At 37.5% G+C, this 24779-nt stretch overlaps 1 protein-coding gene across 4 annotated transcripts in view; it reads right to left on the bottom strand.

Annotated features, from left to right (window-relative positions):
- NFATC3 (nuclear factor of activated T cells 3) overlaps positions 1-24779 on the bottom strand; it is a 66237-nt gene that overhangs the window by 14364 nt on the left and 27094 nt on the right. For 3 of the 4 annotated variants that reach the window (XM_027897925.1, XM_027897923.1, XM_027897926.1), the window contains exons 4-9: positions 12481-12680; positions 11637-11809; positions 10753-10893; positions 9888-9943; positions 9130-9256; positions 6264-7310 (exon numbers count right to left, since the gene is read on the bottom strand). In XM_027897925.1, the coding sequence (XP_027753726.1) occupies positions 6264-7310; positions 9130-9256; positions 9888-9943; positions 10753-10893; positions 11637-11809; positions 12481-12680 (1744 nt within the window). The remainder of the gene's footprint in view (positions 1-6263; positions 7311-9129; positions 9257-9887; positions 9944-10752; positions 10894-11636; positions 11810-12480; positions 12681-24779) is intronic. The other variant, XM_027897924.1, reaches the window with a different exon arrangement.

Here is a 24779-nt window from a genome sequence, read left to right as displayed (position 1 = left end):
AATTAAAACGATTAAACTGAAACAAAAATCAAGAAAGCTGACACCCTTCAGATCTGTTTAACTCATCAAAAATTCATATTTTTATGAATGACTTCTTTGTCTTGACTCATCCCTTACGTAAAGAAAGGTTAAGAAAAGCTTTAAATCTTCAGTTATCTGCACCAGATTTGGGTCAAAGCAGGAAGTCAACTTAAAATTAGAGCTCTGTTACGGATACAGGCAGACCAAAAGGCTACTGGAGTTATACCATTTGATTTTCAGGATCTCTTCCTACAGAAGTCAAGTAACTTCCTTTTTTATAGCACTATCTGATTAGAAGTTTAGCCTGTGTATCCTACTGAACTGACGTAGGATGTGTGGGCAGTGGGACTGAAACCTAGAAGATGTACTGGTTTTAGAAAACTGCCTTCCAAAAATATTTTGGGATAGGTGATTGTAGTGTAGCTACAGTAAGTAACAGTTTCTTAATATGCCCCACAAAAAGAAGTTGATACAATCGTTTTGGTGTGTTTAGGAGAGGGCTGAGTGAATCGCTCTACTAACAGAGGCAATAAGGACCAGTAAACCTCAAAGAACACTATGGACAGACTGCAGCACACATTTCCTCAGACACAGGCCTTTGTTGTCAACTCCAAACAGAACTCTATCGGCGGCATTTATGTGAAGAATCCCTGTAACTACATCACATTGCTCAGTGCAGTATATTTAGCCTGGTTTTGACTCCACATGACCAGTAAGTAATACAGTGTCGACTTTCCCTAACAACAAAAAAGAAAGCTGCCAGGCTATAATTAACCCTCAGTCCTCTGTGCTGTGGAGCAGCCACAGCTGATTCTGCTGGTTTGACACCGAACCAGTCATGTGCCAGGCCACGTCTGCTACGACAAACCACCAAGGACACAGTGGGCTGCCTTGCACATCACCATTCCAAGTCATAGGCCAGGTTTGCTTTTAATAATTTCAGGTTTGATGCCAACTTTACTAAGAAGTACTACTTTTTTATTAACTGACAAAAGAAGGCTGCATGAAATGCTGGAGGAGTGCAGTTTTCGTGTGCACATAACATTTATAGCTGTAATAGAGAGGCTGCAGGTGCCTGCAGAGTCACAGCACAAGTTCTGCAGTTACATGGTACAGTAACAAATACCTTGGTCATGTCTTGGTCATGATGTCACACTCTGCATTTCCGTATCTTGTTAAACCCAACTCCCTTCAGTCATGTTTGCCCCCTTCTCTCACACAAGGAGAGAGATGTGTCCAACCCAGGATTAAGCGTGAGCCTTGGTGCTGGAGGACATGCGCTGTGCAATGGAAAGCAGTGCTGAAGTGTCTCAGTGTATTTTTGCAGTGTCACAAGGCTGCTGAGCTCCTTCCAGCTTTGCTGCTATGCCAGCACCTGCACCACAATTCAGACATGCCACTTGCTCTCATGGAAGAAGTCTCTAACCTCTTCTAATCCCTAAATGGAAATATTTTTGCAGCGGTGCAATGACTTGAGTTTACTTTGCGTTAGTTACAAGATGTCCTGTGGCTCTCAGAGGGAGAGCTGGTCAGATATCTGAGGATTTAACTGACATTTTTACGAATCAGAAGTCTGTAACCGGTCTTCTCAATAGATGCCTTGCTGTCACAAATTTTATGGACACAATGAATCCACTAGAAGATATGGTAACAGCATCCTTCAACTGCTGACAAGCTCTGATGGATGACACTCTTCACTTTTCCTTGCCAACTTTTTGCTTTTAAACTACTGGTCAGTCTGGATCTTTACCCACGTTGGGCATGCTGCAAGATGCAACGTTTTGTTTCCATGCTTAGGAGAGAGTAAAACCACCTTCAATTCAAGATGTACATCTCAAGTTTGAGCTGCACCAGCAAGACAACACGTTTTTGAGCTGCTCTCCTCCATACTAAGTTAGACTCTTGCATTCAGTATTTTCTGTGTTTCTTCACTGCTCCATTTGGCAGGACACTGCCTTAATTAAGAATGACTTGTTATTGCGTAAGTTTTAAATATAGACAGAAATACAAAGTACAGTCATTCTACAATATTTTCTTATTAATTACTACTTTGATTCTCCAGAAATTAAGCTGAAGCTACAGTAAAAAGCAACCTGTAATGATCTACACATTTTCTAGTCAAGATCAGAAGAATCTGAGCTTCTCAGCAAGAGACTTTATCAGCTAGAGAGTCATCACAGAATTACTAAAATGAATGAATGCTAGAATTCTACATGGAATATGGCTGAGAAAGCAGACTTATTGCTTTATATATACACAAAATGATTAGGGGATTTCTAGTTATGATTTATAGTAAATCCACATACTGGGTTTTCTAATCTCCAGCTTTATATAATGAGGATGCAATGAGTAACAAAATGTAAGAGGATAAGTAGAAGGTCATCCTGATTTGCTAAATACAGCCTAACGTAATACTTTCAAAATGGTTAAATACAGTTGTACATGCTAGAAATCTCATCACTGTAGAAAGCCATGAAATCCAAGGTAAACACCCTCCTAAACTGCACACCACAAGAGATTAAAGTTTAGATCAACAGTATTAGAATAGATTTAAATCTAAACCGTGACAGTGGGATAGCTAAACCACCACATTAGGAGCACTTTTTAAATCAGAGTGAGGGGAAATTATTAAGGCCTCATCATATAACTAGTCTGAGTAGGTATTTTTTCAAGGGGGAAGAAATGGGACCTTTATTAGAGGAATACGCAGCAGAGCACAGTATGGATGATGGGTATGGGAAAGGATAGAAATGACCAGCTGCCTGTTTCCTGTCACTTCAGCTGCCTTGTTTGCACCTATTCGCAGCCCTAAACATTGCACTGTCTATCCAGGGAGATGTTAACCTGGGGTGTTGGGCAGAGGGTTGACTTGCTGAATGACACTAAGGGTAAAAAGGTCCAACAACACATCAGGGGAGAGAAAAAGCAGAGGGGACAAACAAAGTGTAAGAAGCTGCTTTTACATAGTTCTGGCCTGAAAGTTTACCAGTTTGTGCAGCTAGTAACATACAATAAATATTACTTTGAAATTGTGTTGTTTTAAATGTTTTCTGTAATAGAATTTGAATTTCATATCTAGGTATCCTCATGCATTTTGATCCCTTGTTTCTTCAAGTGAATTAGAAAGTGTTTCCTGCAGGAAGCAAAGACAGGAAGAGAAGCAACGAAGCAGAATAGCAAATTCAAGGCGGAGATTAGAGAAGTTGAAAGGCATCAACAGGATCCTGTTAAACAACAATATAATGAAGCGTCACGCGAACTTCAGTATAGGAAAAAAAAAAAGGAAAGAAGTGCCTTTACACAGGCACATAGGTGTAGGATCTGCTTTCAAATTATGTAATCCATGTTCACTCATACTCTGAACAGAGCCCAGCTTGCTCTGACTGGTAAAGGGCAAAGGAACACAATAAATTATAAAAAGATGCTCCATTGGTCACTGGCAAACATCTTGGACTTTGCAGGGAAGCTGTAAATGGTGATGCCAGATGTGTTACACCTTTCAGAAGATGCTGGATTAAGACTAATCCAGATGGTTTGAGCACTGATGGGTGAAGCAGCTTTGTAGTTCTGTATTAGTGGATTTGGAGGGGTTTTGGTGTGTTTTGAAGAAAACACCTAAGTGTTGGCTGAAGGGGCGGCAACATTCACTTTTAGGAGTCTTGCTTAAAGGAATTTATGTAAATACTACCCACACTGCAACTTCTGGAGGTGGGGTGGTGGTGTTTTGGTGGGGATTTTAGTTTTGTTGGGTTTGGGGTTTGTCCTTTTTTTTTTCCAGTTTTGTGGTGGTTTTTTTGTAGTGTTTTTTGGTTTTAAAGACTTTTAAATCATATCCTGTCAAGCTATACAGGAATTCCAGGACTAACTTTGTCATGAGGTAGCACTTCCATACTGCACTGAAATTCTGTAAAATATTTCTAGAAATATTTTTTTGGCAAAGAAAGCATCTACTATTTTAATTTTGAAATAGTGCATGTTACTTAAAAGAAAGAAGGTAATTTATGCCCTCAGAGGTTTTTTTTTTTAATTTCTTTACTTTAAGACTACTGACTTAAATACATGTCAGTAATCCAGACATGATTTAAAGAATTTTCAGTTGGCTTTGCCTCAGTGTTTTGAGGGGTATATTTGCCTTAACTGGTAACCCTTAAAAACCTATTTTCCAACTAAATATGGTTTTCATGTCTAATGTATTAGCTGGGAGACCATATTGTATCAGCATTCATTTCTGTATGTAATTATGATGTTTGGATGTTTTTCTTTAATTGTTATAACATTATTGTAGAATAACCTATTTGCTATTTGTGCCTGTCTCTATTTGTACAGGAACTAAAATTCATATAGATACAAAAGAAGAAAAATTGGAATTATTTTTTAAACCAGAGTAATACGTTAGATATATTATTAAAAAAGTGTCCTTGTCTAAATATGTGGTGGGTTTTTTTGTTGTTTGGGTTTGTTTTTTTTTACTTCAAGCTGATTAAGCAGAGGAAGTATTCACTCATGTTGAGAGAACTGAGCAGCTCTATAGCACTTTTGGAACAGGAGGTTTCAGATCAGACTTCTGACTTGTATTTGTTGATTGGAAATGAAAAAAAGCCCCAAGCCCAACCCCTAGGCATGGCAGGAGAACAGAAGGGAAAAGCAGAGACTCTTTCTGCTTGCAAACCTATTGCTGCAGCCAAGTGCTATTTAGCATTTAAATCCATGTTCAATTTTCCATATAGAAAGTCTTGTTTAATCACTAGTTAATTCTTTAAATTTCCATAATAATCATTATTTTAAAAAAGAAATTAATAAAGCTGTGGCCATTTGACTCACATGTATATTGATTATATTTCTCTAAATAATTAGCAAGTGGCCATGCTTGAAGTGTGGCTATTACAGCTTTTCCTGTGATTTGTCTGTCTTTGCCAGCACAGAAACAACTCAGTTGTGTCAGTGTGTTAAGCAATGGAAATAGTTTCTGAAAGCAACTAATATTTGTGATGTAGGCAAAAAAACTGGCTTTCTTTTTACTGTGCATCCATTTTAACTTCTGAACAAGTATAAACAAACTGCCAAGATGCTTATAAATGCTAAACACTTCTGCTTACACTGTGAACAGTCTAACTACAGTATCTAGTTGTATTTTATTTATTCCTCCATCTTTTGCTTGTGGGTGTGGAGGGAAGAAGGATGAGAAAAAAAGTAGGTTCTAACCTGACCTCCTAAAACATTAGATTTCTTTCTCACTCCTCTATACAGAAGTAGAAAATGCTACTTTTTTGCTGCATGCTGTTTCACAAAGCCTTGCTCTCCTCCCCTCAGCAAGTCCTTGATAGAATCAGTCTCTTCCTTCTTTTCTAAATAAAGTTAAGTTGATTGATAAACAGTGTTTCTAAAAAGAGAGCTTTGTTTAATTAAGGTGGTCACTGAACTGAAAGTCCAAGTGTATTGGTTTCTCTCATTTTCTACCTACTGTGCCATGCCTTTGAAGGCATTTCCTACTAAATTTTGTTACTACTGTCTGGAGGTAACAATAGCAAGCCTGCATTTATGCAAGGAGCTGGGACTGACATGGATACTTAACAGATCGTCTACACTTAAATCTTTACACTACTGCTGATGCAATTAAGTAATTACTAGGGATGGTTAAAAAAAACCCAAGCCACAACAGTAAAGGCTATTGGAGAAAAGAGACACTAGTGAGATTCCCTTCATCAATACCAAACACCTTTTACAAGTCATTTAAGGCCAGGCCCTCTGTTCTTCCAGCCTTATTAGCGTGACATGTTCCATAAATGGCTTTGCATCCACGTCTCCAATAGTCTGATGTTTGGGATTGGATATTTCTTCTTTTATCAGTTGGTAAAACTCCCAAACTACATCTATGCAACTTAGATATTTTATTATGACTTTCACTGAAACATATCAGTGAGACAACCAGAAAAGGCTTCCAATTAATTCCTTGAACATAAGGTGTCAATGTGTAGGAGTTAATCCTCCAGCCTTGTTTTATGACAAAAACAAATTCTATGGGCAAATTAGACTAAAACACTTGAACTGTATAACTACAAATTTACAGATGATACAGTTAGTTTTAAATAAGTTGTTGCTTTGGACACAAATATATGACTCCATTTTGATAATACAAATTTCCTTCCATGAAGAGGAGTGGATTCTAAACCAAAAAACCCTAACACACGTTTTGTAGTTTCATGTAGATTATATCCCAGTATTAAAATATTAGACCCACTTACCATCATCTAGTGTGATGTCTTGTAGTCCTATGGTTTGAAAATTCAGCTCCCGATCCTCAGGTTCAGGTTTAATGTTAATAGCTGCCCCATCGGGTGCAAAGGGAGATGAGTCACACACGGAGTGGTGCCCGAGGGGTGACACAGCGCTGAGAGCCCCCAGGGCAGGGCTGGGGGCCTGGGGAGAGTGCTGGCCTGAGTGATTTGTGGGTGGGGGGGATGAGGTGGGTCCCGAGCTCGGAGACTGGTAGGGCAGAGGCTGTAGCTGGGGGGACGAAGGTCCAGACAGTGGCGAGTGGACCAGCGGGTGGGAAGCTGTTGGGGACGGGGATGATGCAGATGCCGGATTTGTAGAATGGTATGGGACTTGCTGCAGCTGGGGAGAAGACTGCCCAAGGGAGCAACCCATTGCAGAAGGGATGGAGCCCTGCCCAGTGCTTGGGCAGTGGTATCCCACTGATGGCAGGTGAGCAGATGGCTCTCCGGAATGAGCTGGATGTGCCAGGGGGTGCCCTGCTGTACTTGATGTTGACACAGAACCTGGATTTGAAGAATGAAACTGCACTGGTGGTAGAGCTTGGCAGCCAAGATTTATCAAATGAGGTACAGCTGTGTCTTGTGGAAATGAAATAGCATCAAATCCTTGGCTGGAGACTGAGTTCATAGGAAGACCAGACTGTCCATTGTACACATTATTAGACTGCATAGGCGGGTAAGAAGGCCTCACAGGAGGTGCTGATGTTACCTGAAAAGACTGAACCACAGCAGGAGGCAAAACATGACACTCTTCACTTGGACTAAGGTTTCTACCTTGCATATGTGGCAGGTGGGACACTGCTGAGGTCACCATTGCTGCATATGGTGGTTGAACAGGACACACAAGGCTTCTGGGTGATGTAGACAGCAAATTGTCATGTGGGTGCCCTTGCTCTGGTGAAGGCAGCTGAGTTCGGATCGAATGCAGGCCCTGGACGTTGCTTGTGTGTGGCAGGGTCAGAGATGGAACAGCAGACAGATCCACCTCATCTCTGTGCTCTTGCTTCATTATAACTAGAAAAAGTAAAACAGTTTTACAATTCCAACCCATCTGTATCCTGTGATAAATACACACCAATAGCTGTTTAACAACCACAATAGCACTGTTAGTGTCGTTGCTGCAATCTCCCTTCTTTTACTCTGCTTTCATCTTGTTTGACTTCATGCCCGTTGCACTAAGCCAGAACAATTCTTCTAGCATGTATTCAAAGGTAGTTATCTTCCCTTCTAACACACCCTCCTATGTAATGTATGTTTTCAAAGACATTTGCAACCCAGTTAGAGAAAGTCCAGTACATCAAAAGGATGAACCAGAGGGACCAGGGGGCTGCTGCTGGGCACCACTGAAAACAGGCAGATGTGCATTCAGTATCAGGCACTGGCAAAACATGAAGGAAATTTTTAGCAGGTTTCAAGCTTTCCTTAGCCTCTGATCACTATGACAGTTGAAATTTGGCAATACAGAAACTAGTTTGAGTAGTGCACGTTGTTTCAATTACAGCAGCTCTTTCAGCACAGGCCTCAACTTCAATGATGGCAACAACTGTTCTTATAATACAGAGTTACAAAATGACACACTTTCAGTTACAGGTTTGGGTTTTTTTAACTCTTGATAGTCTCATGAAAAGACACTGATCTTAAGTACAAGTAGTAGAAAAATGCTAACACTTAACAACTCAATTACTACTTTATAAAACACAGTTAACTAAATATTGCAGTTTAATGAACTGTTACGCATACATAGGTAACATGGATTTTAAAGTGTTTGTGTAATAACAGCTGCAGTTATAATTAAAATTGCTTCTTCTGTAAGTAATGTGTCATCACTTCATTCCACCATTTAAATAATTTAAATACAGATTTCTCAAACAGAGGTATAGTTTAAGATGTGTAACTATCTTACGAGTTGATACCCTTAAAATTAGTTGAAAATTACCAGAAATCTGGTAACAGTTAATATGTACTAGGCGTACCAGACACCTAAAGTAATACTGCCTACATTACACATGAAGGCATGAAGAAGGTAATTTTAGAGCACAACAAGTGAGCACAACTTATTTTCAGTTGTGTAAACTCATGGAAGTTGGCTTTGTCAGCATATACACTGGCTTCAAGAAGTTTATATTAATATCCATATCCAACTTTAAAGACTCCTTCAAGTGCTCCAAGCAGAGTCACCACCATCACTGGTTCCCTGGGAATTCTGACTGCTCTGAATGGGTGTGCAGTTCTTAAAGAAAAAGAAAGTAAGTGGCAGGTGAAGAAGCAGGCACTGCATGTCTCATAGCAACCACTTCCACATCCAAATAGGAGGGATTAAGATGTTTTAACTACACTTACAGTTAACACGTCCCATTTTCACTTCTGGCTAAGTTACAAACTATTTTCTCTCAGTAAGCTGTCATGTGTCCAGAGTGGGGGAAAAATATTTTGATCTTCCTTGTATCTAAACCTGAGCGGGTTTTTTTGACATTTTAAAAGGGTAAAAAAACCCATAAACCTGTTCTTCTATGATCTCACTATTCTCCATGTCATCACTAGGGTTATTTAAAGAGCAGTTTCTGAGATTCATCATCATTCTCAAAAAAAAGCAGAATGCAAAAATTATTCTCTAGAAAATGTAATGAAGAAATATCTGGCTGTAATCATAGTACTGGAGCTTATTACTCTATATTTCAGCTTTTTAATTAGACAACCAACCTTTAGAAGCTGTTTTATAGCCAATTCAAAGCTAACTTATGTACCTATCAAAGGGACATGACTATCTGAGTTTCTTTCAAATGTCTACTTAAAAGTAAAATAAAATACAACTTCTGTGTTTTTCATTTAATACCTGGTGTATAAGTAAAACGTTGAGACTGACTTTTTTTCCTCTTGCCATTGCAGAGATAAAACTGCACCTGAACTGCAGCTGTAATGGTTTTGTTATGGTATGGAGGAACTTCAAGTACGATGTTTGCCTACAGGAAAGTTGAAACAAAAAAGTTTTCTGTATCAAATGCAAAGACACTGGTAATAACTATAGAAAAACTAAAACACATTGCAAAATTAAAGCACCCTAATATTTCGAAATTGTCAAATTTCAAATCAATGCACATTACATAATAAAACAATACTATAAGCAAATTTTTATTTGGAGACTTTTTTCCCTTTAAACACGAGTGCCATGAAGATAAATGCGTTAATTAAATAGACACATCATCTAAAGGATGCTTTGTTTATTTGCCAGAGCATAAAAAACCTCTAGCAGTCAAAGAATTGCATTTTAGATCATTAGGCTTTTAAGAAAAATTTTAATGCACTGGAAATAATTTGTCATCTTCATAAAATTAAGTTTCCTTTTTTCAGTTTTCAAATTCCTTTTTCATTGCTTTCACAAAAAGCATGCTACTTCCAGTTCCTTCAAAGCATCATCTTAATGGCTACTTTACAGTGTTAAGCCAATTTAGAAGTCTCCCATTGTCTGTCTGAATTAGCCAGTGATCTACTTGCTTTACTAAATGAAGCCTAAATTTCAGAACAACAATGAAAATGTCTATTTTCTCATTTAATAAAAATAAGCTTTCTAAAGTAAGAAAAGTTGTTTCTCACCCCTTGACACTTTTCCCTAATTATTATCCCTTCTACCTCCCACTGAGGTCGTCCATCTGTTGAGAGAAATTTAGAAATAAATCAAGCAAAAAGCATTTTCTAATACATGTAAATAATTAATTTTAAAAAATACTTAAATACTTATTATAAAACTGGATTTCTTTTCAGTCAAAGAGGCCGTTTAAGCAATAGACATATATTGTAAAAAAAGTGTGAAGTATAGAGCTGCTTTTGGATTCTTGACACTACAACCATTGTAAGTCGACTGTTGTGCAGGATTCTGCATTTAAACCCAGTAGATTCCATAGAGTAGATTGAATTCCAAAGGAGGCAGTGGTTATTGTTTAGTGTACAGAGTGCTTTTTACCCTATTTTTCTAAAAATGTTTTTGAAAGGTAGTTGAATTGCTACTAACACTTGTGGTTATTCAGACATGCTGATGACTTAGGGGTTAAGTCACCACGCAAGAGATAACAGAAGCCACACCTCTGTGCCCTGACCGATGGGTTATATACATGTACCACAAACACCCTCCCCTGAACCCACAGACCCTGTAGTTCAATTGCTGGGCAAGTTGACTGTGTTGGGAGGGAAGTAAATCACCTGGTGAATGTCTTTCTGCTCTGACCTGGCATAATCCATATCCTTAACTGAGCCCTCGACTCTCTCTGTCACTGGGTTTTGTACAGGGTATCAGGAAACCAGCAGCAGCAGTGTTTCTATCAAAGCTGTTCAAGCACACAGATCAGTGCCCAAATGAAGTTTCAGATTACTATTCAGGACTTTTTTGTCTTTTTAAAACATCATTACTTCTTAAAATCAAACTCAGTGGTTTTGTTTTGAAGAAAAAAGAGCAAGACATTACCTTGTCCTTTTTCAAAAAATATGATTTTGGATTCTGCAAGAAAATTGGATCCTGTCACCACCATTTCATGACCTCCATTTACTGAGCAGCTATTGATGCTGTACTTCTCAATCTGAGGAAGTTCTTGAGCAGATCGCTGAGCTTTAAAAAATATTAAGGAAAAAATTATTATGCAGTTTTGATCATGATATTTATTTTATGATTCTAACTTGAAGAATCAGGAATGAAACTAAAATGACATCTATTTGCATACACAATTCATATCTGTGTATGATTCATCTTTGTTTTAAAAATCATGTTTAAATTACATAATTACAGAAAAGAAACAACAAGAAGCCAGGAATCTCAACGGTCTCTATTGTTACAGCAAATGAAGTTTTTAGTTTAGGAATACTGGTTTAAAAATTATTTTAGTATTTTCTAGACAAAATGAATTCTAGCGGAAATTGAGATTGTTTGAGGTCATGTCTTGATTCCTTAGTGCTAGCATTTAACAAGTGAACTCTCCAGAACTTCAGCTGTTCACTAGATAATATTGTATAAAGACAAGTAATGGTATAGACTCTTGTAAATTAAATGGTATTTAGTTCTACCTGGAATGAGTATTTTCTCTGAGATGAATCAGCTGCCCTCACTCATACAGAGGAACTCTTGAAGGTGCTGTGTGACTGCACTATAAGGTATTTTTCCTCTAAACCTTCAGGCTACCACTTGGCAAGAACCGTATTTAAAGATACCTCCATTTTTGGTAATTGAGCTTTAATGCACAATGCTTTTCACACTTGTTATATATAATTCTGGCAATAAATATTCTCAGAATGACAATACTACTGACACATGCAGAAAACATGAGTATAAATTATATATAGTTAAAGCAATCTTACAGCATTCAACAGGGATGGAAGCAGTCTGCAGAGATAAGACTTTTCCACTAGGCTGTGGGATGTGAACACGGAACACAAGTCGCACTCTGGTGTTCTTCCTTCCAATATCTGTCTCTCCTTTACGGAGCTCTATGTCTGAATTGCGAAGCTTCAAAATACCAGCACAATCGATACTGCAGGATGGAGAGGATGGACAGATGGAGCAGAAGAGAAATGGAAGAAAATTAATCAAATTATTGACAAAGTATACTCGGTAAGCCTTTCTTTTGTTAAAGAATGAAGCGTGTTTTATGTTTTCCCCATGTTACGTTGTTTTAAGTGTTATTTTAAATGTCTGAGATTAAAAGAAATGTTAGTGTGAAAATGGCAGCAAGTACTCTGTTGAAACATTTTGTCTTGTAAATGTCTAACGGCTGCTTTTTCGAACTTTTAAAAGATTATTTGACATTGCACGTTGTCTAACTTTCTAAGTAAGTTATTTAATATAGTAAACATCATTTACAAAGAGCAAGAGACCTATATTTAGTTCTGCCTTAGGAAGGATTAGGGAATGACAAAATGCACCCGTCAAATCCCAGCTCCCATTCCACGCAGTGCTCAGTTATTCCTATGAGACACACATACCTCCATCAATTAGCAGGTAGGCAAGAGAGCTTCCCTAGCTCTCTGCTCCTTTACTTCTGACTACCTAAACACTGGTATGTTTTAAGAGACGTGTCTATCCTAATCGTGACCCACATTTGTTGAAAATATATTGTTCTACATGACTTTTCTTTCACCTGTGCACAAATGAAGAAAAAAAAGACACATAGCAACCAAACAGCTGATTTATGGGGTGATGTACCTGGCTGACATATTATTTTCAGGAAGAAGTGGAATTTCCAAAACTTTGGTGCTGGCAATGATTATCTCTTGACTGGCCGTCGCAACTGTTTTCCCAGTGATTCGGTGCACCTGGTAGAAGGCATGAGGCCGTAGGTATCGATCATCCGCTGTCCCAATGAACATTTGGAGGTTCACAGGCTTTTCACTGTAGCCCAGGAGCTGATGGAAAAACATATTAGTTGACTTCTACTGCATTTGTGTGTGCAATTCTTCAGCAATCAGAAAACTGAGTACAGGTATCTGTCCCTGAAGACAAGTACTGGTAACAATTACCAGAACAAATGGATATTAAAATACCATTGTTACTATTTTAAAATCTTTCAAAGAGAATTGCTCAATCTACAGAATCTCGACATCAAAGCTATGCTATGTTATAGGTCTGTTTCTGATGTGGTTTTTAATCAAAGTCTAATTATTAATTTTACTAAGATGCACCGAGATTCTAGAAATACTAAAATATTTTAGTTTTTCTACTATGAAATTGGAATAGCAACTTTTATTAAACATAAGAGGTTTTGTGAATGCAAATGTATCACATTAGGATTGAGAAAATGTAATTAATAGCTGGAAAATCATGTGTGGTGTATTTTTAGTAAAGAAAATATTTAAAAAAACCCAAATTTTGCAAATATTGATTCATACATCTTTCCTTTTCTTAAATACACATATAGCACCAATACGTTCAGTTGTCATAAAACCACCTGTTGCTTGAGCTAACAGCAATAATTCTAGGCACAACACATTGAAACATCAGAAAAAATAATAAATTGATTCTAGAAAAAAAAAAGTTCGTTTTACAATAGTACATTGGTAATATTATCCAGGAGATTTAAGGAATCAAGTGTAGCCAACAGTAACACAAAAATTTCCTTTAGACACTGCAATTTTAAAACTGAAGCCTGTAATATATTTCTTATAAAATCATTTTACTTCACCTTTCTGCAACTGGCAGATTGATGCATGATGCAAGTTACATAATTTCTAAACGGCACTGGAGCAAATTTACGTTTCATTGACTTTGACATCAACTTATGTTCAAACCAGAGGGAGGGCCAGACAGTCATTCTTTAAACGTGGTTTTGTCACGTCAATATTTATGTCTCTAGGGAGAGTTATTTGGTCACACAACAATATTATCCAAGCTCTTTACAAAACTAACACTTAAAAAACAAACAAAACATGTCAATTTAACCTACTCAGAAGAGTAATTTAATGCCAGTAGTCAGCAGCACAAAAGCCCAAAGCACACCCACACCAGCAATCAGAAGTCCCACTGTTGATGCACTTACTCCTGGCAGGAAGTTTTACGGGCCAAATGAATGCCTGGTTTATATATTCAAATTATGGCTTCAACGGCACCTACCAGACCCATCACTTTTATTAGAGCTTTCTCAAACAAAAATAGAAATTTGGTTTCCGACAGAAGTCTGGAAAGTCTTCACCAAGTATGTAACATCTTTTTGTTCTCCCTGGACTTCGCAATACAAACAGAGTTTAATCCAGTTAAAAAACACCCAACAAACCAAACCAAAACAACCCTTCCGACACCGAGTGGAGACAGTCTAGATTAGCAGAGGTGCTTCCCATGTAAATAAATGCAATAAACAAGCACTTATAAATGTTGCAGTAGATATAAAGAATCTCCTGTGGCCATCAGTGCACTGAGGTTTCTCTCCATTCATCTGTAACTACCAGAACACAACTGGACCACAAGGAACTCTCCTCTTAGTGTTGGAATGAGAGTGGATTATAGAGGCTGTTACATCAATGAAATACAGACACATGCACAAGTTCCTTTTTGTACTTCATGCACGACGCCAATGTCTTTTCAAAAGATTTTTTTTTTGTTAAATACCAGATGAATATTTCAATATTTTCGATTAGTTTGAATTATTTTAGGACATGTATTAGTTTAGCATTACAACAGCCATCTTGTCACCCGTTCTCAACACTGTGACTCCACCATCCATTTTCTTCAGAGTTAAAATTAAATCTTAACAGAATGGAATCCAGCCTAGATGTGACGTTAGTGTGTTCACTCCAGTACTGGGAATTATAAAAATCACAAGCCAGACCTATTCAAAATTTTGACTAAGTTCCAAATGCGGTCACTGTGACAAAGTTAATCTCCAATTAAGGCTATTTTCCCCTTCCCAAACAATGGTCTGTACACAGCAGTTCTAGAGATACTGGTGATATAAGAGATAAGGAGGGAAGGTGGAATACTTGCAAAACTAAGCTGGTCTGTCTACAGTCCATGGAGAAAACATCTTCTACAGAAGCCTACACAGAGCAGTAGTTTAATTTAGGGAAGTGAAACATTCCCCATGCCAGCAGTTGCACTGTTATTGCCTGTGAGACTCCATGGCCATATGCATTTGAATTGCTCAAAGCCATATCTAGTTTTCCCTCCATATTCTTGACCCTCTGTGCTCGCCCTGAAATCCCATTATGGAATACAGGGCCTGGTTTATGCAAAGCATGTTGTGGGAAAGGCAAGTCCGACAAAAAATGCCCACTCCACCACAGATTAGTTATATATCAATAGGTTACCATGTGCATTTGCTGTACGATGCTCTTGTGATGTCAGTTTGTGTGCTTGAGTCATATAGCATAGCAGTACACCACTGTATCAAAGTAGACATTTGAAACTATTTTCCTAGTTTCAGAAGAAGTAAAAACCCCACAAGACTACCACAGTATCACCTTCAGCTAATTTTCTTCTGCTTTACATATTAAATTAAATGAAAAACAAGATGTCCCAAGAAGACTACAAGGAAAGTACCATAATGCAACAGAATACACTTTTATAGTAATTTAGAAGAAATCGATGCATTTTATAATTCTGAAGCATATAAATAAGATACCCCCAAAATTATCTGTAATAACATCAGGACAAACCCCATGAAATTTCATATATACTTAAAAGCCATGCTGGTGCAAACCAGTCCCAAAACCAACAGAAAGCCAACACGGCCTCCCCTGAACTAGGTCAATTAGATGTGTCCATTATAGCTTTGTCTCAAATATAATTGCTGTAAAGGATCTGCAATGATGTCGTCTTAAAGGTATTGGAATATACATAAATACGGTTAGGCAAAGAGTAGTAACACATTGGCAAGGTAGCAGAGACTTCAAAAATGTATACTTTGCATTGCACATAATTTATTGCACTTATTCAAGGTTTAAAGTAAAAAGAGAAAAAACATTGTAAAACCATAAATATAAACAATGTGTGCAATACCTGTGGCAACTAAATAAGCTAGGGGTGGGGAAGAAGAGAATAACCCCTATTTCCCACAGCACAGAATATAATTCAGGGCCTGATTGCAGTAACAGGACCACATTAAAGGGAAACATATCCCAGCCTTATGCAAGCAATGAACAGGCTGCACAGTGTCCTCGTGTTCCCAACACCCCTATTTACAGCAAAAAGCCAGTAAGCCTAATTGGCTGTGGATGCTACTGAGAGTCTGATGTGCTAGTGAAACTCTGTGAGCTGGAGAGACTGTCAAAAAAGTGGATAAAAACTCCTCAACCTTTATATTACAAATTTGTGCTTTAGAATTAACATTTTCCTGTAAAATCTTGTGTAATAAGCAAGCTGACAACTCCAGGCATGCCATGGATTCTGCAAAAGTCAATCAAAGATTTACAGGGTCTGTAATCAAAGATAAGAGTCTGTGGGGGCCAATGAGTCAAAGCTTCAGTAGAAAATGGTCCAATAGCTCATGAAGAGAATGCCCTGCACATCCCATGTAGTTTCTCTTACATAATCACTCAAAGGCCACAGTGAAACCAACACACTGTGTAGCACAACAGAATTAAAGACATGTCACACCATTCCTGAGAAGAGAGGACAATTCTGGATTACTCTGGTAATTTACCTGGAAGTTCCCCCGTTATATCTAACTAGAGGTGCATTCAGCAGTTTGCTGAAGGGTATCAAAGTGTTCTGAAATCCATTCTATGGCTAATCCTGGTGAGAGCAAGCCTTGGATGTCTCCCTCTACGCAAAACCTGTACAAAATAACCAAAGTAGAACTTTCTGCCCACCACACTTGGTCCCCGCTGGAGACTGAATCATCATAGGATCTGAACTATCTTCTGCCTCCTAGGAATGGTGTCATCTCTCCTCCATTTAAAGAAAAATGGTATTCGGAGCCTGAATTGACATTATTGATGTAATACCTGCCTTGTGAATAACAAAGGAGACTTACTACCCCAAATCAACTTCAAATCAGGAAAAATTACATATTTTGGAATTTAAAATGCATTCCTTTTAACTACGATTTTGTTCTCATTCAAAAAATGTTGATTGTTCTTCATTTTATTGACAGCAACGTTATTACCTCATCTGCTTTATGCCCAATTCTGTATGTTAAACAGTCCAAACATTTAAGTCAGTAGAACAAAATTCCTGATTGTTTTTCAATGAAAATACCTACATAATTAACTCGAAAGAACATACACTATGCTTAGTTCAAATACATAATGAAGTCATGGTATACGAACCTTTACTTCACCTTAGGAAAGAACACACAACACAAACAAATAAGAACACAGTGTCTTTGTACAGACTATAGGTATTTAAATAAACAGCTTTTTACAACCTACTGGCAAGTGCTGCAGAATCACCACGATGAAGATGTGTTACAGTAAGTCACTACAATATCAGCATGCCCCGGATTCGGTCACAGGTCACTTACAGATGGGATAGGAACTTGAACTATTACTTGAGCCCTAGGCAGATTTTCAGGTACACCTTCCAGCATTTACTCCATTAACATGCAGTCCTAGACCTGCTCACTACAAACAAAAGTTACTAATTTTACTTTAAAAAAAAGATAAACCACTTTCCCAGGAGCAGCAAACTGTGTGCTGTAGACGACCAGTAAGTTACTGCACAGTGTCACTACTAACCTCTAGAAACCCTGCTCTGTAACAGAATCCTGATACACCACCCACTGCTCTGCTGAGGAAACTCAGCCAAGTTGTTTTTGTGTTTCTATATTGTTTCCATAGCAAAGGTCAGTGCCTGCGTAAGTTAAACTAAAGCTGGAAGGCTAAAGACTGAAGGTCACTGCAGGATAAGCCAGAAGGGCTTCGCGCCAAAGCACTTCCAGCCATATTACTACACTGCACACAGGAAACTCAGGCATGGCTACACTGAGTTCAGAGCTTTCACCCAGTAACTACAAAGACAGACAGTTAATGAGAGAACTTTTGGACCATCCAGAAGTAGTATTTTAAATGGTAAAAACATTCCTACACTCTTAATGCACACCTTGAAAATCCCTTAAAAATGCATAACACTAGATACTATATACATTGATTTAATCACTAAAGACAGTAGCATTTAAACCTGGAATTTTGTGGCAGAAGTGAGAATCTTTTACTTGCTGAGGACATTAATTAAGAGGCATCAACCTGGAAAAAATAATTTAGCACTTTTCCAGACTACATAGAGATTATACTGGGACCATATCTGGCACACGTCATTGGTTCCATACTCCTATCTAAAGGAAACCTTGCAACACACGAAAAACTTGTAAGACTCTTCTTAGTCTAATACATGCAAGTGCTACCTCTTTATTCCATTTTTTTTTTTTTTTTTTTTTTTTTTTCAAATTAAGAAGGTTCTGTCCATGCTTTTCATTTATTGTTGCAGGCCAAGTATCACCAATCTCTATTCAGGTGTAAAAGCTATTTATCCAGAAGATGTAATTTCTTAAGAAATGCAACAAAACTTGCGAAAAATATTCAACAGAAAATATGCATTTCACAGTAACCAGGTACTTACAAGACAACACTGGTATACTTGGAAATAGTCTGTTTTTCTGAATCAAAGCGTCCTCAGTTTATTTACAAAAAGCCAAACACCTAATAGTGTCACTGAATCCAGAACTGATGTCAGGGTTTCATATGCCTACACTTTCAGTCTTAGAATTGAAGGGAAAATATGGAACTGGGGAGGCTGGAGGGGGGGTGGTGGAAGGGGAAAAATAATTTCATTAGCTAAGTTTTATGCTCAGCAATCAAGCAACACGGTGATACGAATAACATTCAGATGGAGTCAAAACCTATTTGATTGCATTTTTAAAGCGATTTTCCTGCAAAACTTTCCAGTATTTATTAGGAAAATGTCATGCTTAATCAAACATTTACTGAGGCTTAATACTCAAGTTTTATCTTTTATGTGGCTTTTCTTGCTTGCTAATTGAAGATGGAGATGTGATCAACACTTTACCACTCCTTCCTCTGTGCAATTAATTCACTGCTTATGGCATTACTGGATTGTTAAAGTAGGCTGATTAGAAAGAAAGCTTTTACATACAAATAAGCCTCCCTAAAAATAGGGCATAGTCTTGAAATACAAGGCATGTCAGGGGTAAAGCTTGGGATAATCAAGTGTTTTGTTCACTGAAGTTAACAATCTACGTTCATCAAATGCAGCAGCATCTATATAAAAATCCTCAGTTCAAACATGAGCAGAGAAGGAAACACAGAGCTGTGTTAAGAACTACAAGCACTTACTAAACATTTATTTCGGATGGAGATTTCCTAGGCTTTTCAACACTTTGATATGAAAAGCATGTTGTAACCAGTTATTTCCTTCTTGATATTCTCATAGCAGCTGGATCTCAGTGACTTCTGTACTCCTTAGAAAAACCCCCAAAGTCACAAGGTAAGGAGGACAAAAGAGAAGAATGGAGGCCCTATTCTAAAGGGTGAAAAGAAAGATAAATCTGTTCTCTTGAATTAGGTATTTTTTCCTTTTACTTTGGAAGACTGTCTGAGCAAAGATATGGTATAATTTACCATGAAACATAAACAATCCTAAAGGAAAAGAAACTTTACTGCTTGAATTTCGGTCCACTTTGAAAGCAAAATATATGTATATATATTTTTTTTTTTTTAAACTTAAAGAAAAAGCAAACCATGCCTTCTAAATGTTTTGCTCCATGAGGCAGGGGAGATGCAACCCACAAGCCTGGAGTCTTCTGGACAGCAATACCAGAGAGGCACCAGAGCACAGCTTTGAAGAACCAAACTTTTTTTTTATACAGATATTTTTCCACAAGGATTTCACTTTTCAGTGGTGTGCAGTGACTTCCCTAAAGAATTGTGAAGAGTGTTGGTTTTAAAAGCTGAAGGGCTGTCTGCCAAGCTGAACAGCACATCTAGCAACAATGACTTGAGAATAAAAGCAAGGGATGACAAGGATTCAAGAGCATGAGGATGAACATAATTTGAAACAAAAGATACAATGACTAACATCAGTAGTACAATTTATCATGAATTTATCAACAGCTGCATTTAAAAAAAACTTGAAGCAAACCATATACATAAAATGAAGAAACCAGAGCTCAGGGAAGCTATTGAAAATCAGATTGACCACAGTCATCTCTTGCAGCTTTGCAGGGGTGCAATGAGTGCAGACCCATAATCTTCAATGGACTGTTTCAAAGAGACTGCAGAAATTCATGGGAGAAAACTCCATTCAGATTTATTAGGCAATATCCCAACCACTGGCTCAGAAAAGTCTTAACAGCTCATGGGAATTTATTTTATTATTTCATTCTGATTCTGCAAAGGTTATAACATTACAAAAAGTTAAATGTCTGATCTTAAATATAAATATGTTAAAACCAAAACATCTACTTCCCCTTCCTGAAGCACAGTACTATTTTCTATCACTTGATTATTTGATGTACCTTTCCATCGACTGAGAAGGAAAAGCACATCAAAAAAAGTATCTCTGTCCTTTGCCAAATAAACTTATTGAGTAGACTGACTTGAAGACTTTAAAATAGTACAGACTTCTGCAACTGTGAAAAAAAATAGCGAGAGATAAAAGGAATAAACTTTAATAAACTACTAGGTAGGGGCACAAGTCCAACTAAAAATATTTTAAAGGTCATTACAAAAACAAACAGGTCCAGCAAAGGACCAAAGCAAACAAGAAATTGCAAATATCAGTGCATTACTGGTCATGGTACCACGTGTTTACACAATGTACAGAACATTCTTCAAGGTATAAAAACTCGGATTTCTATTTCTGAAATATCACACTTTTACACACTCACTGCTCGCAGACAGGATTGAGAGTGTTTTAAATACTGACATGCATTTCTGAAGAGTATTTTAGTTTGTTCCTCTTCAGTTCTATGCACTGCAAAGAAGGATATAATTTAATAGCTAAAATAGTGTAAAGGCTAATAGACCAACTTTACACAGTGCAGAACTGCTAATCACATGTAACTAGCCATCACACTGTCCATCTGCACTTTGATCTACTACACTCTTGGAAAAAACAAAACAAATCAAACAAAAACAAACAAAAAACTCAAACAAAAAATGAAAACAAAACAAAAACCTTTACCAAAGGTTGGGGTGGGGGGAAGTGTGCTATTCCTGAAATGCCAACTCCAAATGCTAATTATGCTACAAACAGTTTTTGGACAAGGATTTCTGGGATAGAAACAGGTTATTCCCACATAAGCTGTGAAAGAAATCCCATAAATTGTTTTTACTTTAGAAAAAAAAAATAGTAAACATATGATACAAAAAGCAGATGACTGTCATCCAATGTGTAATTTTTATTGTTTTTCATACCAATTACTGCATTTTCTAGATTGAGCATTCAAACATAGTATATGCATCAATATGGCTTTTGCTGTCTATTTTGGGGATTATGAAGTGGAAGATGCCTGGTCATCAAATTGTTCTTGAAACATATGCATTTCTAGAATCTCATCCAAAGGTCAACATTTTTCCCCAATACAGCCCACTACACAGTACACACTGACTGATACTTATCCTCCACCTCTGGATTTATTGGCACATTGCTGTCACCAAACAACAGTAGGCAACTACAGCTGGGATACAGCCTGCCTTCTGATTATGGACTAAGTAGGAAAAAATTCAAGTTAAAAATAAAAATTAAAGAGTGAAAGGCAGGAAGAATGGGAAGGGTCAAAAAACACTGAAAAAGTGTGCTATTCATTGGGCATAGAGGAAAGGGAGAATTCTGGTATTATACCTGTTAGTCAAGTAGTTACATGCATTGGCCCTACAGAACACCTGGGAAATGGTGACAGCCACAGAATTACAGGCCAGGAAACATACGCTCATTTAGACAGCCCTTTTGTTAATTTATTGTTATCAGATTATCTCTGACACTGCTGAATAGCATCCTCTCTTGTTGCTTATAGTTTCTTCCACCAGAACTCAGGCAGAGTTTGACAAGCTTTTTGAGAAACATTCCTGTTTCAGAATTTTCAAAGTAGTTCAAAATTAGTTTACGTTAGCTCAGTTATTTTAATTTCTCTTCCACTGCAGCTCTTCAGTCATGACTTCAAGCTCTGCAATCACTTTAAACAGAACTGACACTGAGTCCCTCTTTTACATGACTCCATTAAACCTCACACAGCAGATGACTCTTTTCTTGTCACTGACCAGCAGCGCACAGCCATCCAAACAAACTAGCTTAGATTTAGTATTTCTTTCACTTTTGATCTTACACTTCTCTTCAGCTCTAATACTGCTGAGTTGTCCATATGGATTACATGATGCTTCCCCTCCTCTGTTACTGTGAATCAGCTACAGAAATAATTTTGCTTATGGCAGAGGAACTGATGAATCCTTAAACCTTTCACAGTACAGCACAGTAAAAAGACACTTCTGGTACAGGCGAATTCTTAACAGCTACCATTTATCTTGCATACATGGGATGTAAGTGGATTCTATAGTATATAGATACACCGTCTACTTTAGAACAAATTACCCCTATTTATAACTGATTCCCACAGTGTTGAATGGCCACAGGACAGATACTTCTTGCATACAGAACGCTGCTAACAAGTAGCTGTGAGCTCAACAGTCCCTGAGTACATCACACTGCATGGTTAGCAAGATGACTGCCATGTAGATCACCACATTCCCTAGCAACAGGACAAAAGACAAAATGGAAATACTTCCTGGTGTGCACAACACAGCTTACTGCCAAAAGTTATCATTAAATTTAAAATACTTTAGCTCAGAAAACTGCAGAAATTGACATGAGTAGCAGGAACACAATATATGAAACTAGTTTTCTTGTTTGAAAAAGAAACATTCGTTTTAGATCAGGAAGCTAAGATACAAAAGTAAAAAAAAAAAAAAAAAATTATCCCTGAGAGATCTTTATCATGTGCCACCTGCTCTAAAAGGCTTTTCTGATTTTGATCATAGGCATTTATCCAAGTGAAGTCTCATGAAGAACCTTAACCCGTTTAGGTAAAAGTAAAAGCCTGTTCTAGCAAACTGAAAGTGTAAACATTATTTTATGTACAATTTGACATAGGGGAAGGGTGGGAAATTCAAGCAATGATGATTTTTCCCTTAGAGTTGTACTAAATGCTACTTGTTTAAAAGGCTTTGTAAACAGGTGAAGTTCCTAATCTAATCTATGAATTAAAATGGTAAATGTAGACAGTGCTCAGAGGCTATGTCTCCTGGCAGTGTATTACAAAATTTCCACATAATTTGGATGACAGAAGTTCAATGTGCTACCTTTCTCCTTGCAAACCATTCTGCTAAATTATTTATTCCTTCCCTGTGAAAACTGTCAGCCTTATCATGTAGATTCTCTACCAAGGTAAAAGCAACTGTTCCAGATGACACGAATTCACTGGAACATACTCCCAAGAAAGCAGAGATTAAAATGAAAGGTATCTGCTAGTTAGAACATTTTGCATTAGAAAACAAGAGATCATCATTACAGAATTTGTTTTCTTAAAGGTGAGACATACAAAGCAAAGCATGATGCTCCACTTACTTGATTTCCTCCCATTTGGAAATAAGCTGATTAAATGTACTCACAACAGATGATGCCAAATTTGTCAGAAGCTTAGTGTCCTAGCAACAGGTATGGTACAGTATTAGTAATAGATTAATGACATGCACTAATAGATTATTGGCTTGAAGCTATGTACCATCTTAAAAATCTTTATGCAGAACTACAGAGGTTTCACAGTTTGGAAATTCAATACTCCAGTTTTCTATAAAAATTATGTTTTTCAAAAGCAAGCCAAACTGTGTAAGAAGAAAAAGCACAGAGACCTTCCAGCACCCAAAGATGGGGCAGCTGGGCTTGACAACTGCTGTAGGTCTGTTCCAATTGAAATATTCTATTCTGTTTACCCACATTCTTTCTCATTTCTGACACTGGTTAACACACAGTTATTTTACACAGGAAAATGCTGAGTGCCGTATTGCAGTGATCACACACATGAAAGTGGTTAGTCTAAAGCTAAGAGCACCAAAAAGAAAAAAGTCAGAAATAAGCAGTAACGCATATCGTGAACTGGATTTGTGTAATAAGCTTCCAGAAGTTCTGGAAAATATTTCAGTTTGTATTTAATGTCTGCTTACAGATATTTAGTATTTACCTTTTCCAAACTTGGCCCTTTGCATACTGTTTTTCCCAGTAGTGAGTAAAAAGTTAATATGAATCAATGCTTTGTTTCATAACAACTTCCTCTCTCCTATCAAACACAGTAACTAATTCCCAGTCCATCTGGAAGAGACCAAACTGCAAAGTCGAACACTGATTTGCATTTGTATTCATTTTATTTTAGAGAGGCCTAGTACAATGCATGAGACTGTCAGACACTTAAATATTATCCTCATTTTTAAGATAGTATTCTTGTATAGTGAGGTATTTCACAATTCCAATGCAAATAAGTAGCTTTTAAAATCATTGCTGTAAGTCACATAGGCTACAGATCTGTTGTATGAGTAGAAAAAAGGATGGGGACAGATTATGCCAATCCTACTAGCACTTTGCATCTGGTCTCCAATAGTAATGAGTTACTCCCAACTACTCGAAGAGGATAACTATTTCAAATACATTTTTAATGTACAGACTGCTAAAGCAAAACGACTGAAGCTCTGACCATCATTTTACTGGAAAAGAAAAGGAAATATCCGGGATTTGGAGGAAAAGACAAACCCTGCTGTAACCTTCATGTAATCAGATTTTTTTTCTCATTGTTTTAGAAAGATTTTGTAACTGTTAAGATAAAGGTCATTAAGCAAGATTGAGGTGAATAAGCAGAGAGACATTGCTTTCACCCAAGGATGTGGCAAACATAGCTAAGGCATCTTACGAAGTCCCACAATTCCTCATCTTCCCCATGTTCAGTATATGAGGGTGGGTTCCCTTCCAAGCTGTATGAGCCAGCTGACAATGTGGATATTAAAGGAGACATG

This window comes from Empidonax traillii, unplaced genomic scaffold (genome assembly GCF_003031625.1).
Source record: "Empidonax traillii isolate 1590-97213 ecotype Southwest subspecies unplaced genomic scaffold, ASM303162v1 scaffold569:size410440, whole genome shotgun sequence".
Lineage (NCBI taxonomy): Eukaryota > Metazoa > Chordata > Aves > Passeriformes > Tyrannidae > Empidonax > Empidonax traillii.
Note: the sequence above shows the minus strand (reverse complement) of the source record. Positions and strands in the feature narration are given on the sequence as shown.